This window comes from Nanorana parkeri, unplaced genomic scaffold, assembly GCF_000935625.1.
Source record: "Nanorana parkeri isolate BGI_ZX_2015 unplaced genomic scaffold, ASM93562v1 scaffold643, whole genome shotgun sequence".
NCBI classification, from domain to species: Eukaryota; Metazoa; Chordata; class Amphibia; order Anura; family Dicroglossidae; genus Nanorana; species Nanorana parkeri.
The window spans coordinates 479775-498849 of record NW_017306911.1 but is presented as its reverse complement, the minus strand read 5'-3'; the positions used below and the strand labels follow the sequence as shown (position 1 = coordinate 498849).

At 43.7% G+C, this 19075-nt stretch overlaps 1 protein-coding gene across 1 annotated transcript in view; it reads left to right on the top strand.

The window, feature by feature from the left end:
• KIF3A (kinesin family member 3A) overlaps positions 1-19075 on the top strand; it is a 76449-nt gene that overhangs the window by 5886 nt on the left and 51488 nt on the right. The window contains exons 3-6 of the mRNA XM_018563215.1: positions 4502-4646; positions 4883-4967; positions 10055-10160; positions 11646-11785. Of these exons, the coding sequence (XP_018418717.1) occupies positions 4502-4646; positions 4883-4967; positions 10055-10160; positions 11646-11785 (476 nt within the window). The remainder of the gene's footprint in view (positions 1-4501; positions 4647-4882; positions 4968-10054; positions 10161-11645; positions 11786-19075) is intronic.

The window sequence follows — 19075 nt, the reverse complement described above, 5'->3', positions numbered from 1 at the left end:
TCCTGCCACAGTGTGCCAACTGTATCAAAGCCCTGTAGTTTAGAGCAACTGCATGGCCTTATGATAGTGGTGATAGTAATGATTACTTAGGAGTAGGAGGAGTGTGTGTGATCAGATGAGTTCAGGCAATTGTCAGAACAGCTGTCGTACCTTAGGGCTTCCCTAAGGTCTCGTTCACACCTAGGCGTATTGCATATGCGCGGCTGTCGTGCGTTTTTTTTTACCGCGATTCGCGGTAAAAAAGTAGCGCGACAGACGCGCGTTTCCGAAGGCTACTTGGCTGTATCCCAATGGAAACGCGCAACAAAACGGCCCAAAGTAGTACATGTACCTTTTCAGGCGTGGGCCGTTTTGTAGCGCGTTAGGGACGGGCGGAAATACGCCAAGGTGGGAACGAGACCATTGAATACAATGGGATTGATATTTTTGAGCATTTTGTAGAGCGTTCGTCGAGCGTAGAACACGCTACAAAACGTTCAGGTGTGAACGAGGGTTAACCCATCCTAAGCACAAGTAGGCAGGTAAATATAAATATTTTAAAAGTTCCTATTGTGATGACGGCATTAGCCTAATCATGACTGGTTACCTTCAAGGTAAAGGGATACAGATTGGGTGAGTGACATATCCATCCATTTATATTGCTGATGAAGTGGTAGACTTCCTTTCCTGATCCTGAAATGCTGATTATGTAGGAGAGTAGGTGTCCTTTCACTACATTATTTGATGTTTTTTTACGTTGGGGTTTGTTGACAAACGTTGGCGCTGATGAGTAAAAGAATATATGAACCCCATTGTGTTGCGCAGGAATTTATAGATCTTTCCATCTCTGACCCGCTGTATTGATATTGTTTGTCCACTCCAGCAATGGATGACTAATTATAATTCATTTTGTACCAAATGTATTGATTTTGTATTGACTGAATTTATAATGTGTAGTTGCTTGTAAACTGAGTATATGAGCTTTCATATTCATCAGTATTCAACATAACGGAGAGTGACTGTCGGTCAGTGCGGCCATTGTATCCATCTGATAATTAACTTCTCAATTAACATTCTGTGTGCCATGTGTGAGATGACCGAATCATATTGTCACTGGGACACACACTCCCTTGAGCTGGTCAGGGCCATTCCAAGGGAGGGAGCGAGTAGGACAATTATCCTTTTTACAACTGTGATCTTGGCATGTGAAAATGAAGTATGTTACTGAATAGAATATTGTTTGTCTGGCTTTGTTTATTCCTTGTGCTCTGCATGTCAATGGCCTGCTGTTTATTATGAAAGGGACATCCACCCATCTGATAGTGTAGCTTTATGTAGATGCTAATGGTCTCTTCTATCTCTCGTTGACTCTGATAGCAAGGTTTCTCTGCTTGTGTTGAATTTTAGAATACAACTCAGGACAAGTGTGGGAGCATCTTGACGCTAAGGCCCCGTTCCCACTGCGCGATATGCAAATCGCGCGTTCTGCATATTGAGCGATATCGCGAGATTTGCCGCGCGATATCGCGTTCAAGCTTGCATTGAGCAAGGTTGAATCGCGGCTAAATCCGCTCCAAAAAGGGTGCTGCTGTAGCGACACACCACCCGCGACAGCAGGACCCTTTGCTCCATTGAAATGCATTGGAGCGCGATATCGCGCGGTAATTTGCCGCAATATCGCGTGAATTACCGCGCGATAAATCGCTCAATGTGAACGGGGCTTAAGGAGGATGACAGCAAAGCCAGAAATGATAGAAGAGTGAGCTCAATACAGGAGTCCTAAAGGGTTACAAGAATGTCATGAGTGACAGCACACTAGAGTTTTTATCTACTGTAGTCAAAGTTGACCATACACTGCTCGAAATCCAGCTCAGTCCTGAGATGACTTTGCAACAATTCAAGTTGTGTGTTTGGAGCCCTGCTGGCACCACTCAGCTCAACAAAAGTCAATGTTTTAATCAAATTCTGTAGCAGGAGCTGGGCGGAAAATTATCGGCTGAACTATGACTGCACTGCAGTCAATATTCAGGTATTCAGGCTGGGCTGTGTTTACACAAGTTACACTGTGGAGGCTGTGTCCATTAGAGCTCATTCACACCATTCAGGTCTGTTGAGGTGCATTTAATGTATGCACATTAGGTGTATTATGTCTGCTGCCTAATGCACCACAAGGGACCAAAAATCGTGCATGCACCATCTTCTCCAGTGCAGCACATATTGCAACACTGCGTGTTGGGGTGCCATTTAACATATAAAGCAAAACATATATTTGGTGCAGTGACACACTGGGGGTCTCAGCTGCCGCTTTGATGTGCGGGGTCCCTTGTGTGTGCCTTTTAAGGAGGTTGGGCTGCCTCCTGGCAAACCTGCACCCGTTTTATCTTTTGCTACATGTGCTCCGAGATGGAGACTCTCATAGGTTAGAGATAGGACCACACTACACAGAAGTGCCTTGACGAGGCAGTGCGGCTTTCACATATTCTGCAGAAGATGTGTATCTAAACCTCTGTTTTTAACCTAGCAGTTAGACAGGTTATTTTTTTGTATGCTGGCTGTTGAGTGTGCTGGGAAACTTTTTGCTGTTGTACTATTTAACATATATAGACTCAAAATTATGCATGCTTTGAAAACTGTGAAAATATATATATATATACACACACTGTATAAACAGGAAAAGCCCAGGGCTAACAGCTTAAGGATTTGATCAGTGCAGAGAATTCTTGTGAATAGTGGTGCAGCTAACTAGAAATAGCCCAGGTAAGACCCAGTGCCGTGGGGTGGGAATTCTTTGACAGCTTGTGGATATGTTCAGTTGGATTTCTAGCTCTATGATTTCAACCATAAAAAAGAGGTTAGCTGTTAAAGCTTTGATAGTAAGCTAATATTAATAAAACATACTGCACTTGGCAGTCAAATGATCAGGTAGAAAGATTTGTAGATTAGCCACTAGAGAGAGAGCTATTAGTGACATTGAGTGTCACTAATAGCATTGACACTTCGTGGCTGATTGCCTAACACTTCGTGGCTGAGTTGCTGTTGTTCCCAGTTGCTTCCACTTTATTATACCACTAACAGTTCACCGTGGAATATTTAATGGCAAGGAAATTTCACGGAACACCTGAATCCAATGATTTGGAGAGGTGTCCCAATACTTTTGGTAATATAGTGTATATCTTGTTCTGGGTCAGTGACTCATTAAGTGCTAAAACTAATGCATCTGACTCATAGCTAGTCAACTGGTCTTTTTAAAAGGAGAGGTTAGCAATAGATATTCTCCATATTTTTTTTTCTCGTTTTAGTTTAAAGAAAGACTCCCTTTACCTGGTTCATTTAAAAAAATCAAAGCCATTCAGAGTTCAAGAAGTTCTCTGAAGCCTATACTGTGCCTGGCAGTGCTTTGTTCAATTAGCCTGGGGCCTAAGCTATAATGCGCATGTATGACGCTTGGCTCATAAAAATGAATATGAGCCAGTAGACAGTCCATCCATTTCTGTGGGAGAGGCATCACAAATGACCTCTAGAGCAGAGGTAGTCTGTGTTTTCTGATGAAAACACTGCACAGACCAGGGATTGCAATCCATTTCAAAATTTGTATGGCTGTTATTTCTTTCGTTCTAAGGTGGGGGTGGGGGGTGGCTTTTAACTTCCTTTTTAAAGTACAGTTACCCTTTCGGGTAAACACTGCGATAATAGTTCAAAATATGTTTTACTGAAATGTGCTATACTTTCAATTTAAAGGCTAAATCAATCATTCAAAAATAACCTTGAAAAGAAATACAGTATCTGTATCCAATTCCCAGAGAAGTTAAACTGTTCAAAATATCATCTTCATGCCTAAAGTGAACCTGTTGGATATTATTAATGTTTGTAAGTGAAAGGGCCACAGAGTGTCTGCTGATCTTCTGAGTTAAACCCTACCCATTTGCCCACACCCTGTCTTATTAGAGTGCCCTTCATATCCTGTGAACAAGGGGCTTAGAGAAATTCTATCTTCTAACAGCAGGTATTCTACTGTGCCTGCACTTCCCTTATTATTCACTTTCCTTTGCAGTATATAATGCTCAGAATACTCCAGCCTGGACCAGATTCTGTAAAATGGAGATTTCAACTTGGCCCTAGATTTAGGAATTGGTCATGCTCTCTGCCATCGTTCTATCTAGTGGGACACCTCAGTGGCCAGTAGTGCATAGAATCAGTGGAGGTGAGATGATGGAGGGAATGCACAAAGTCTGTAGTAAACAAAGCTGAGGCCTCTATTCCAGAGGGTGGTCCAGGTCAGAGGATCCTGGTCCATGCAGTAGACAATTTAATAGTAATTAAAAAAATACTGTGTGCAGAAAATGTTTGTTTACTAGTAATAGCTAGCTACCATTAAATAAAAAAGGTAATTTTAGGAAGCTAAGACTTTATTTCTGGACATATCTTTCCAAAGGTTAGGTAGCTTCACATGTTTAATGCTGTGGGGCCCTTAGCTCGGTGACATCATGCAGCGACAAATGAAACATTTTTTTTTCCCCTTTAGGTACTATATTTGCATATGGACAGACCGGCACTGGGAAAACGTTTACCATGGAAGGTGTTCGGGCTGTTCCGGAGCTCAGAGGAATCATCCCTAATTCATTTGCTCATGTATTTGGTCATATTGCTAAAGCAGAGGGAGATACAAGGTATGCTTTTCATTTTATGACCCAAAGATTATACATTATCAAAGTAATTCCATTAACGCTTTCCATTCCTTGCTTCTTTGTAACGCAAACATCAAGTTGTTCATTCCTGGCCTGTTTCAGTTTATACAGTATGTTCATAATTTAAATATGTTATTAATCATGTTATTTGCTTGCTTGTAGAATTTGTCCATTAGACATATGTAATAAATTTGTTTCTGTTGCATTCCATGTTGCAGGTTTTTGGTCAGAGTGTCTTATTTGGAGATTTATAATGAAGAAGTACGGGATTTACTTAGTAAAGACCAGACACAGAGACTAGAGGTGAGATTAAGAAAGTCTGGATTGATAAACTGTCAATATTTATACTTGGTTTAACAAATGAAGGGGATCTTTTATTGCTTGCTGGACAGGCAAATATGGCATGACATAAAGTAGCCCCTAGGCAGCTTTACATTATGCTGGCTAAAGCGCGCTGGTCCCAACAGCTTCCGGGCTGAAGGGAAAAAAATGTTAGTGCATACCCAACATCGCTCTTGCAGAATCCCTTTTAATGTTGCTGAGCTGTTTAAATTGGCTTCTGAGCCCCAGCTGAGAGTGTGTTCGAACTGTTGCTTTTTAAAAGGGAATTTGTAAATGAATGGTCTGTTCTCAATGTAGATACACCAGTGAACAGAGTTAACAGGAGAACCATTTGGGTTGAAGGTTTGCTCAACTTTTTGGGATTCCAGTGACAGGCAGCTATAATCCCTCCTTACATCCCAAAATGACTTGACTGGTCTGGCCCTCTGTCCCTTGCGTGGAAGTAACTTTATTCTGTCAAACCGTGTCAGAATAGTAATAATAATGCGTAGGGCACTTTGGCTGGTTTGGAAGCTAAGAATACCTACAAGGAGTGTCTGCCTCAATTAACCTTCGACACACGTTTCTCCTCAGACCTGCTTTTGACACCATCATTAGCAGCACCACAGCTGGCCAGAGTATGCTTATGCCTAAGCGGAGGAGGTCTGTGGAGGGGTTTAAAGAACCTCACCCTTCTCCTTCATCAACTTCAGTATCAGGTACTCATACTCTTATGACTTCAGATCTTGAGTCCCATTCAGCCCATACGGCTCGAAGCCCAGAGGTCAGTTAACCCCTGTGATACAACTTTTTGCATGTAGTTTTGTCCCCACTTTTACATCCGGACGGGCCCTTTGTGGTTTGCCTTCCTGACATTTGGCTAACTCCTTATGTCTGGCATCTCTTCTACCTGCCCCTCACTGTATTTCTGGAGCTACTGCATACAGCAGTGTATCTTCTCAGGTCTCCCTGGGTTCCCCGCACCCTGGGACCCCTTGTTTCTGATTAAGTGGGAACTTTGTGAGTTGTACCCCACATGGACTTTCTTCAGGATAATTCTATATCTTCAGATTCTGTTGAACCCCTTGTGGTACTTGGTACCCGTCAGAATCCCCCCTTTTTAGAGATACCCCTTGACATACAAGGTTGTCCGTGACCAGTTCTTACTGCTCCCTTTGACAGCAAGAGGCACCTGGTGTTTCCTGAAGCTCTGGATCTTATATCCACCCCAGTGTTTTTTCCTGCCATCCCAATTGTGGAACTCTCGGATTACTTGAAAGTTTGCAGGTTGAACACCTGCAAACTTTGGTTGCTTCAGGGGTTTTCGGAGAATACCCTCCTAACATAGCCTCCCTTCTCTTGTTGATTCTCGGTCCTTTTCAGCCTCCCCCTCTATACCTTGGAGCTTTGAAACAATTAGAGGATCTTTGAACCAAGAGTTTCTTGGCATGCACTCCCCCCGCCTCAGGGGGACGCTACTTGGTCAGGTGCCCTGATCTATGGGGCATAGGTCTGTTTCCCCCGTAACAGTTGTGTCTGATTCGTGGAGGGAAACTTCATAGAATCCCATCGCACTCCTGACTGGATACAACTCAAAACATTTGGTGGGTGCTGTAATGACTGCGGGTGCCACCGCAAATCAATTAGAAATTCAAGAAATGGTCACCAGCACACCAAAGCAAGTTCTGCCAGTGCTGTCGGGCACTGTGTGTCCGACAGCACTTCGGACACACAGGTCGGCTGAGCCTTTGCAGGAGACAGCTGTCCTTCCACCGCAGCCTACGTCCTTACAGGCATCCAATCTACCACACCACCGGGCACAGCCGGTCTGCACTCTTCCACTGGATGTCCTCCCACTGATGACATCTCAAATGTGAGTTCCTTCTAGTGCTTAGAACAGTAGTAATGATCTCAACACACACTTAATCAGGTGAATGTTCTTCACAGTGCTAACATTGTGGCGAAGGTTTCTACTCTTTGATCCACAGCTGTGGTAGCTTTGCTGGACTGGGGGGTCAGAAGATTCTTAGAACCATGTTCTGTATCATGGTTAGGCTGGTCTTGAAGAGTTGCTCTGTTAGGCCCCAGAGACCCCTTCAGGTGTTAAAGTGAATGGGGGTTTGACTCCTCTTGCTGCCTAGTCTCATAGGGGTAGTTCTTGTGTAGCCTACCCCCTTTTCTTTAGTCAGGTAGACTTCATGGTAGGTACCTGTTGGATTTCTACTAGTCTAATGGGTCATTTAGCTATCCTTATGGGATATTATGCTGTAAAAATTCGTACATTCTTTGGATATCTCGTTTTGTGAGATTGGATGTCTGGCCCGGGAATCCCGTTCTTATCATGTAACCTTTCCTCCCTGAATACTAAGGGTTGCTATTGTAAGGACTGGTCCTTCACATGTAGAGCAGCTGGTCTTTTCTTGTGTTTTTTTTTTTGTCCAAGGTTTCCCCTTCGAATCTGTTTTTCGGGTGACTTGTACCAGTGTTATTTCTCTTGATCACATCACATTGCTTGCCTATTTATTTCTTATCATGTAAGTGTGTTATTCCCATTGTTTTGGTGGGTTTTTGGTTTCAGAGCCTCTCACTAGTGCAAACGTAGTGTTCTCCTGACTGAAGTAATTCCCCTTTTGCGGTGATCTCTTTTCTGTCCTGGTCTAAGCATCAGGTTGATCCTCTGTGGCCTTCCCTTGGTCGTTCACAGATTCCCCTTTCTTGCAGGGAATTACACCTCATCTTGTTTAGATTCGGAAGTTGGACCTTCAGAGAGTCCTGAGTTGCAGGTGGTTCTTAGTTCCTTCTTGGACCTGTCAGTGGCTTCTACCCAGCCCCCCATTCCCCATTAAGGGATACAAGTCCCACCCTCTGTTTTTTTGCTTTACCCTGGTACTGCTTTTTCACAAAACCTGAGGCATGCAATGTAGAGAAGGGGTTACACAGGGACTGGACTGGCTTACATTTTTTGTTTGCCACTGTCCTAAACCCCCCTGTCCTAAGCCAGCTGTTTCTGAATTCCTGTGTCCATCAATGGATTCCAAGAAATTGATTTGTACAAAAATCCTATTTTAGTGCAGTTTGTATAATAAATATATATTTCCATAAGCAAATCAAACCTTTCATCTTTCAGATGCATACATGCAACCTACCACTGTAAAACTATTTGTTTCCTGTACCCTTCTATATTTCTTAAAGGAGAACTATGGGGTTAGGGCTTTTCCCCATAGTTCTCCTTAGGGTAACGGGAGGATACAAACTAGCATCCTCCCGTCACCCAAAGCTCAGTATACCGTGAGCTGCAGCTCGCGGTATACTGAGACGCCGCAACTGAAGCGGTTCCCGACAATTATGTCTGGTTCCACCCAGCTGCGTGACAGCTGGCTCTGCCTATCTAGAGGCAGAGCCAGCTGTACCCGCCCCCTTCCCCATCTGTTCCACCAGTCCGCTGGGTAGAATCGGACAGGGGAGGGGGGAATCCAGTCACTCCCCTGTCACGGCTCTCTGCAGTGACAGGATCGAGAAGTGAGCGAATGCCGGTATGTGTTCGCTCACTTCCCGATTTTACTGAGCTGACCTGTGACAGTTTCATTGTCACAGGTCGGCTAGAACTAGGAGGATGAGTGAAAAGCACTCGCCTCATAGTTCTCCTTTTAATGGCTCGCACATATTTTAAATCCCTATTGTACTCCATGCTTCTCCTATAGGGTTCAGTGGCAGTCTCAAATGGGACACTAGATGGCACTATTGCACTAATATTTTAATTCAGCTTCACTCATGTTATTGAAGTAAAAGAAATGTTATAGTGGTATAAGGCAGTGATTACACTGATCAGCCATAACATTATGAGCACCCACCTAATATTTAGTGCACCCGATCCTCTTTTTCTACCAAAACGGTCCTAATTGTCAAGGGATGGACTCCACTAGACCTCTGAAGGTATGTTGTGGTATCTGGCACCAAGCCGTCAGTAGCAGGTCCTGTAAGTTGCGGGGTAGGGCCTCCATGGATCCGACTTGTTTTTCCAGCACATCCCACAGATCCTCGATTTGAATTGAGATCTGGAACATTTGGAGGCCAAGTCAACACCTCCAAATTGTTGCTGTGTTCCTCAAACCGTTCTTGAACCATTTGCAGCGTGTCAGGCGCATTTATCCAGCTGAAAGATGCCAGTATCATCAGGGAATACAGTGAAGGGGTGTACTTGGTCAGCAACTGTGTTTTAGGTAGGTGGTACGTGTCAAAGTAACATCCACATGAATGGCAGGAGCCAAGGTATACCAGCAGAACATTGCCCAAAGCATCACACCTTTCTATCAGAACCAGCATGAACTTTTTCAGCAACTTGAGCTACAGTAGCTGTTCTGTTGGATGGGACTACACATGCCACCCATGACCCTGTCACCAGTTCACCGGTTTTTCTTCCTTGGATCACTTTTGGTAGGTCCTGACCAATGCAGACCAGGAACATCCCACGAGCTGCAGTCTAGGAGTTGCTCTGACCCAGTCATCTATTCATCATAATTTGACCCTTGTCAAAGTCGCTAAAAATCCTTACGCTTTCCCATCTTTTTTTGTCTCCTTCCAATACGTCAACTTCAGGAACACAATTTTCACTCGCTACCTAAATATATCTCACCTACTTCCAGGTGCCATTGTAAGGAGACAAATCAGTGTTATTCACTTTACCTCAGTGGTCATAATGTTATGCCTGATCGGTGTATGTTGCCTGATACATAGGACAGTGACTTTCCATCAGACCTTTAAAAGGGCCATTAGCATTCTTTAGTTTAGCCAGCAAATACATTTAAAGGTACAGTTCACTGATATGATTAACAAACTGAGTCATGTTATCTATAAAGTAAACTTTGTGCTTGTGAAAATAAGATTACTGCCACAATATGACATCATTTATAACAAAGGCAGAAAGTCAGCTGATATCATTTAAGTAGTGTAATAGTCCCATTAAACGTCGAAATCGGGAATGGCTGCTAGAGAAGATTATGTTTACAGCATTTGAACTAAGTGTCTGTCGGAACCCATGATTCCAATTAAAATTCATTTTAATATTGTAGGTTAAAGAGAGACCAGATGTGGGAGTTTACATCAAAGACTTATCGGGTTATGTAGTAAACAATGCAGATGACATGGACCGGATCATGACTTTGGGACATAAAAATCGTAAGTCTTTCCAGGACTAGTTTACTTCAGCCTTTTCTTCTTTCAGCTTGAAAGGGGAAGATGCCTGCAGTTATTGGGCTATGTCCAGGTAGTGGTGTTCTCTCATTAGTCAGTTGTAGACATCCTGGGTGTTCAGAGCATTGATTTTATTGGGTTTCCATAGCAGCTGCTATGTCACCCTTGTTCCAAGCGCAGATTGGTATCTGCTAATCGGCACTGTCTGGCATTTTGAGGGTGTTTTTAATTACTTACAGTATCAATATTCATATCAGCATTTAAGTGGCAATCCCTTCTTTAGTACACTAGCGAGGATTGGGAGATTTTGCATTGTGATGCAGCCTCTGCTTTCAGTAATTTGTTTTTTTTTTTTGAGGCCTGGCAGGTCTGATTGATCCAGCAGCCTTGGAACTACTTTTTTTTTTTAAAGATAGCCAGTAGATGATCCAGATCAGACCCTGCTGCTGCCTTTTCGCCTTGTGCCTTGCTACACAATTAAGCTGGCCATACACCTTACAACCATCGCACAACTTTAGTTGTGCGATGGTTGTAAGGTGATTAAAATTCCGTACGAACTGCACATCTTGGACAGGCAGATCGTACTTGCGATCATCGCAAGCCCTCCGCGCTTAGGGGAGGGCTTGCCAACGATTGCAATGCTGAGCAGGCAGTGTGCGCTTGCGGGCAGTGTGCGCTTGCGTACACCGCCCCGTGCGTCTTTTGTCTTGCGATCGCGCTACCAACCTGGCGAAAATCGTACGGTTTCCGGCGGGTTTTCTAGCATGCTTGTAAGACGAAAGTCGTGCGACCATACAGTAAATGCGGTCGCACGCAGCCCATACACCTGCCGATTATGGTACGATCGAGGGGCCACCCGCGATTATCGTAGATAATAGTCAGGTGTATGGGCACCTTTACAGTGCTGTAGTCTGATCACTCTGCTGCAGAAGGAAGCATTTCTCAGTCTCCTCTCTCCAAGTGATCACATTATTTTTGCCTAGGCAAAGTTAAAGGCTTGTGTTTTTTTTTTTTTTTGAGGGGGCAACTTTTTTTTTTTTTTAGACTTTATACTCTTTCTTTATATTGTGACATGTCGGGAATTTATTGTACAGTTGGGGCCCATTCACACTACAACTCAGTGCACTTGCATTTGTTTTGTAATTGAACTACATTTTTGTAGTTGGCCCATTCATTTTGAATTGTCTGTAAATGCACCTCAGTGTATGGGGGGAAATTGGGTCCTGCCAAATTTTTGAAAATGAAGCACACCGCAATTTACTATATGTGCACTGGGGTAAATTAAGAATGAGTGGGAACACATCACATGACACCACACATGTACAATGCATTACCGCAGTGTGAAGAAGCCCTTACCCATTTAATTAGTGGTTCAAAAAACAAGCTTTTTTTCAGTAGAGAAGAGATGGTTATCACATATATTTTTTATGAATTATATTTGAGATTTGTATATTGTGCTTTTATTTTCAGGGTCTGTTGGAGCCACAAACATGAATGAGCACAGTTCACGTTCCCATGCCATCTTCACCATCACTATAGAGTGCAGTGAGAAGGGAGCTGATGGCAATATACATGTAAGAATGGGAAAACTGCATCTTGTAGATCTCGCGGTAAGCCTTTTTTTTTCCTTTTTTTCTTTCTTACTTCATTATTCATTGTAAAGATGTAAAATAAATTGTAATTTCATCTGGATTTCTAAGACAAGGAATGAAGCAATGCCAGTGAAATGCAGAGTTATAGAGACGAGACCTTTTTTATTGTTTGGTTGCTCCTGGCTGCGCAGCTGGTGCTGCAGGTAAAATGTGTAATGCTTCTGGTCACAGTGAAATGCAGGAGGGGAAGTACTGTTTCTCGAGGGCTAGTTCACACCAGAACTGCGTGCGTCTGCGCAGCTGCAATGCAATTTGCTGCAATTTTACCACGATCTCAATTGATGTGTTTTTTATGTGTGCTTAAAATGGGGTTTCAGGTGCATTCCAGTGCGTTAACATGCATTTTTATGCGTTCTGTTGCGATCTGATGCAGCTAAAATAGGGCAAGGAGTATTTTTTATGACTGCATCGGAACGGCCTGCACTGGTGTGAATAGAGCACCAGAAATCCCATAGTGACCCCACCTGCAGCTTTCACCACAAGTTGGTGATAAATAACATACATCGAGCACAGGTCACGTCCCTTATGATGCCGCAGCCAGCCCTTTCACAGCCTCCCTCCCCACATGCCATAGCCGGTATGTAGCAGCTTTACAAATGGCAACTCACATGAGTAAGGCGCTGTGCAGGAGTCTGTTCCCTGCTTCCTTTTCTCACGTAGTTGGCACGGTGCAGGGGTGTCCTGCCCGGGTCACTCTGGCAGCTGTGTCTGGTGCCTCTGATGGCCTTGCGGGAGGCTGTTCCCTGTGCAGTGAGGACCTCTGTCTGCCTGCCGAGAGGACCCCAAACAAGCATGATACCTCTGGGCAGCATGAAGCTATGTAAAGTAAAACATTTAATCACCAGCAGTCAAAATGCAGTAGTGTCATTTATAGACATATGGCAGTTGGGCCAGAGCTGGGAGGTGTAAACGTGCAATCAACATTGCAGTACTGTCACTATAGACAGACTGCTGTTGGGCCAGAGCTGGGAGGTGTAAACGTGCAATCAACATTGCAGTAATGTCACTATAGACAGACTGCTGTTGGGCCAGAGCTGAGGGGTGCATACCAGCAATCAAAGTCGCAGTAATGTCATTACAGACAGACGGCAGTTGGGCCAGAGCTGGGAGGTGCATGCCAGCAATCAACATTGCAGTAATGTCATTATAGACACACCACAGTTGGGCCAGAGCTTGGAGCTGTATAGGAGCATTCAAAGTCGCAGTAATGGCAGTTGGGTTAGAGCTGGGAGGTGCAATACCAGCAATCAAAGTGGCAGTAATTTCATTATAGACACACCACAGTTGGGCCAGAACTGAGGGGTGCATACCAGCATTCAAAGTCGCAGTAATGGCAGTTGGGTTAGAGCTGGGAGGTGCATACCAGCAATCAAAAGTGGCAGTAATGTCATTATAGACAGACGGCAGTTGGGTTAGAGCTGGGAGGTGTATACCAGCATTCAAAGTCGCAGTAATGGCAGTTAGGTAAGACCTGGGAGGTGCAATACCAGCAATCAGATTTGCAGTAATGTCATTATAGACAGACGACAGTTGGGCCAGAGCTGAGGGGTGCATGCCAGCATTCAAAGTTGCAGTAATGGCAGTTGGGTTAGAGCTGGGAGGTGCATACCAGCAATCAGATTTGCAGTAATGTCATTCTAGACAGATGACAGTTGGGCCAGAACTGAGGGGTGCATGACAGCATTCAAAGTCACAGTAATGGCAGTTGGGTTAGAGCTGGGAGGTGCAATACCAGCAATCAGATTTGCAATAATGTCATTATAGACAGATGGCAGTTGGGCCATAGCTGGGAGGTGCATTCCAGCAATCTAAGTGGCAGTAATGTCATTATAGACAGACGACAGTTGGGTTAGAGCTGGGAGGTGTATACCAGCAATCAAAGTCGTAGTAATGGCAGTTGGGCCAGAGCTGGGAGGTGTAAACATGCAATCAACATTGCAGTAATGTCATTATAGACAGACTGCAGTTGGGCCAGAGCTGAGGGGTGCATACCAGCATTCGAAGTCGCAGTAATGGCAGTTGGGCCAGGGCTGGGAGGTGCAATACCAGCAATCCTATTTGCAGTAATGACATTATAGACAGACTGCAGTTGGGCCAGAGCTGAGGGGTGCATACCAGCATTCGAAGTCGCAGTAATGGCAGTTGGGCCAGGGCTGGGAGGTGCAATACCAGCAATCCTATTTGCAGTAATGACATTATAGACAGACGGCAGTTGGGCCATAGCTGGGAGTTGCATACCAGCAATCAAAGTGGCAGTAATGTCATTATAGACAGACTGCAGTTGGGTTAGAGCTGGGAGGTGTACACCAGCAATCAAATTCGTAGTAATGGCAGTTGGGCCAGAGCTGGGAGGTGTAAACATGCAATCAACATTGCAATAATGTCATTATAGACAGACTGCAGTTGGGCCAGAACTGAGGGGTGCATACCAGCATTCAAAGTCGCATTAATGGCAGTTGGGTAAGAGCTGGGAGGTGCATACCAGCAATCAAATTGGCAGTAATGTCATTACAGACAGATGGCAGTTGGGCCATAGCTGGGAGGTGTATACCAGCAATCAAAGTGGCAGTAATGTCATTATAGACAGACGACAGTTGGGCCAGATCTGAGGGGTGCATACCAGCATTCAAAGTCGCAGTAATGGCAGTTGGGTTAGAGCTGGGAGGTGTACACCAGCATTCGAAGTCGCAGTAATGGCAGTTGGGCCAGAGCTGGGAGGTGCAATACCAGCAATCAGATTTGCAGTAATGTCATTATAGACAGACTGCAGTTGGGCCAGAACTGAGGGGTGCATGCCAGCATTCAAAGTCGCAGTAATGGCAGTTGGGTTAGAGCTGGCAGGTGCATACCAGAAATCAAAGTGGCAGTAATGGCAATTGGGTTAGAGCTGGTAGGTGCATACCAGCAATCAAAGTGGCAGTAATGTCATTATAGACAGACGGCAGTTGGGTTAGAGCTGGGAGGTGTATACCAGCAATCAAAGTCGTAGTAATGGCAGTTGGGCCAGAGCTGGGAGGTGTAAACATGCAATCAACATTGCAGTAATGTCATTATAGACAGACGACAGTTGGGCCAGATCTGAGGGGTGCATACGAGCATTCAAAGTCGCAGTAATGGCAGTTGGGTAAGAGCTGGAAGGTGCAATGCCAGCAATCAAAGTGGCAGTAATGTCATTAAAGACAGACGACAGTTGGGCCAGAACTGAGGGGTGAATGCCAGCATTCAAAGTCGCAGTAATAAAATGAGGGAAATAAAATGGAAATAAAATGGGGAAAATTATTTCACAACCTAAACACAGACCAGATGTGGGATTGTTTTAAAAAAACAATACATACTGCTACTTCAAAGTGTATACCTTTTTAGGGAGCAAAAGATCGAAAACTAAACCTTGCGACTGCATGTTATCTATGTTTTTAATGGTATTCAGTGAGTTAAATGTGTTAACGTATATGTTTTTTCAATAAAGTTATCTTTTTTACAATTAATTGACTTGTCCGGATCCCTAAGTTGACCGCTATTAACCCGTTATCTTCTAATGGGTTAACTCCTTTGTTTTGCTGTACTAGTTCATATTGGTCACGGATCGGATGAAGTAAGCCATTATGCAAATTCAATCAGGGCAATTATAACCAGTCGGATCTCCAGGTAGGAACACAAGCCTTTTTCTACATTAACTCAAAATATACCCCAGTGGCTGACGGAAACCGGGATACAACAAAGGCTTAAAGTGGACTTGATGGACTAATGTCTTCAACCTCAAATACTATGTAACTATGAGTAATGGCAGTTGGGTTAGAGCTGGGATGTGCATACCAGCAATCAAAGTGGCAGTAATGTCATTATAGACAGACGGCAGTTGGGCCATAGCTGGGAGGTGTATACCAGCATTCAAAAGTGGCAGTAATGTCATTATAGACAGACGGCAGTTGGGCCATAGCTGGGAGGTGCATACCAGCATTCAAAAGTGGCGGTAATGTCATTATAGACAGACGGCAGTTGGGCCATAGCTGGGAGCTGCATACCAGCAATCAAAGCAGCAGTAATGTCATTATAGACAGACGGCAGTTGGGCCATAGCTGGGAGGTGTATACCAGCAATCAAAGTGGCAGTAATGTCATTATAGACAGATGACAGTTGGGCCAGAACTGAGGGGTGCATGCCAGCATTCAAAGTCGCAGTAATGGCAGTTGGGCCATAGCTGGGAGGTGCATACCAGCAATCAAAGTGGCAGTAATGTCATTATATACAGACGGCAGTTGGGCCATAGCTTGGAGGTGTATACCAGCAATCAAAGTGGCAGTAATGTCATTATAGACAGACGGCAGTTGTGCCATAGCTGGGAGGTGTATACCAGCATTCAAAGTGGCGGTAATGTCATTATAGACAGACGGCAGTTGGGCCATAGCTAGGAGGTGCATACCAGCAATCAAAGTGGCAGTAATGTCATTATAGACGTCAGTTGGGCCATAGCTGGGAGGTGTATACCAGCAATCAGATTTGCAGTAATGTCATTATAGACAGACGACAGTTAGGCCAGAACTGAGGGGTGCATGCCAGCATTCAAAGTCGCAGTAATGTCATTATAGACAGACGGCAGTTGGGTTAGAGCTGGGAGGTGTAAACATGCAATCAACATTGCAGTAATGTCATTATAGACAGACTGCAGTTGGGCCAGAGCTGAGGGGTGCATACCAGCATTCGAAGTCGCAGTAATGGCAGTTGGGCCAGAGCTGGGAGGTGCAATACCAGCAATCAGATTTGCAGTAATGTCATTATAGAGAGACGGCAGTTGGGCCATAGCTGGGAGGTCTATACCAGCAATCAAAGTGGCAGTAATGTCATTATAGACAGACGACAGTTGGGCCAGAACTGAGGGGTGTATGCCAGTATTCAAAGTCGCAGTAATGGCAGTTGGGTTAGAGCTGGGAGGTGCATACCAGCAATCAGATTTGCAGTAATGTCATTATAGACAGACGGCAGTTGGGCCATAGCTGCGAGGTGCATTCCAGCAATCAAAATCGCAGTAATGTCATTATAGACAGACGGCAGTTGGGCCAGAGCATAACCTTCCCTTCTCCATCCAACATCTGTGTCCTTGGGGAGACTTGCCTTGCTCAGGTGCAGAGAAACACAGGTCTGCTGGCATCAAACTGTTTACACTTTCATCTATATGTGGTTATATGTGTTTTGTAAGGGAACAGTTTAAAAAAACTGACAGAAAAGGAAAAAGAGTTTTTAAATACTAAAAAAGGGTCTAAAAAGGAAGGGAGACAACAAGTATTAAAAAAATCAAGCACTCAATATATCCCAAACAGTTCAAATCCAAATTTCTTACGCCACTTAGCTCCCAGGCAATTTGTTCGCCAAGCCCTGTGTGAGTTTAGAAATTAAAATGGATTCCTGGACTCAGCTGGCTTTCTTTTTTTTCTTAACACTGCTAATCTGACCGCAGATAAAAGCAACTAAACACAAGTGTAATAGATCCATTGGAATTGATGAGATGCATATATATGGAGCTTTTTGAAGTGCATTGAAATGCATCTAATCACACCTATTGTGAATGTAGCCTTAAGTTTAAAGTGTGTTTCCTCCATATGTTTGTTATGTGTTCCTATTGACACACCATATCTAAATTATAATTTCTAAAAATATATTTCTTACCGTTTAGCTCTTTCTTTGGTGAAGGCCTTTGTGCAGATTGCATGCTACTCAAAACACTGTGAGAGTGAAACTAGAGGACAAAACTGAGGGTCAGACGGAGCGTCCTCTCATTAACACACTGTGCCCCTATGCCTTTAACCCTTTGTTAGGACAGACAGTCTTTAAATCTAGTTTACAAGTGATAATGAAATCTTCCACTACAGTACAGGCAGGGTTAATAAGAGTAAACATCACTTCGCACCGCCCCCTACTTGAAGAATTCCAGGAAAAAAGTTTTATTAACCCTTGCAGTGGGACTACCCCTGCACTGCAAGGGTTAACCGCTCGTTTTTGTCTAGGTGCAAAAAAAAAAAAGTTATCCTCCCCTGAACTACCGACTCGACTCCCAGCTTCTCTGGTCACTGAAGACTGTCTCTTTCTCTGCGGCACAAATGGAATGTTCCTCACCGTCCTCATGTCTTATACACTTGTATGCAGTGTAATGACTCATGGGACCTTAGACCTCTGCAGAGGAGGAGGAGAGGGGCTTCAAGGACCCGGTCTAAGAACAAACTGGCTGGAATGATTGGGTGAGTATAACTTTTTTTTTAACACCTTGAAACACACGAGCTGTTCTTCTTTAACATTACATAGGGGGGAAGCTAGGTCAAATCTTTACGCAAGTATAAACACCTAAAAAGGCAAGCAGCAATTTTTACATTGTTTTCATTAATAATATGTGAATGGGAACATGTAACAAATATAAAATAGGTGTTTTTCCAATTTGGCTGCAAAAGTGGAAATACACCCTAAGCTGTTGAACTTTTTCAGCATGGGAATTATAATCCATTTGGTATGCATGTGAAAAGTAGCCTAGTGCTCCACTTGATGGCGTTAAATGTACATGTTTAGATGCAGCATTTAACATTTGCATAGCTAACATAACAAAACAAAAAAAGGCAAACGTGTTTAAAAACATATCTTTGATAGTGCTCAACATATTAAATGAAGAAAAGAGGTATCTGCAGCAACTCTATAGTCAGCAGTTATCATTTTGCCATGATTTCCCTAAACTGATGAGGATGAAATCTGGTTACTGACAGGCTTGCAGTTCTTTCTGGGATCATTTGCATGTGTCATCAGAAACTAGATAGAGTAGATTATCCTCCTTACATCATCACCATACATGAGTTGCAGAAGTTTCTTCCTGAGCAGTGTTCTTAGGAATTTATGTTCTGTAGTATCTTCCCTTTGTAGGGGTTGCTGATGGTTATTTATATCTAGATGACCTGCATCCTTTTGATTTTGGGGTGATATAGTCATTACTTTACACAAGTCCTTTGCTACAAGGGGAAATTATGTTACCACTGAGGGTTTTGGAACTGGTTCTTTTGTATTTGACGAATCGACGATGGAAAACGTTGACAACGTTTTCCATCGTCGATTTTAATCGACTTAATCGAATAACTGTTGCAGCTCTAATTACTAATTCGCTATGGAATTCTGTTAAAGGAGAACTATGACATGAGTGATTTCCACTCATGTCATAGTTCTAAGCCGACCTGTGACAATGAGACTGTCACAGGTCGGCTCAGTAGATGGGGAGGT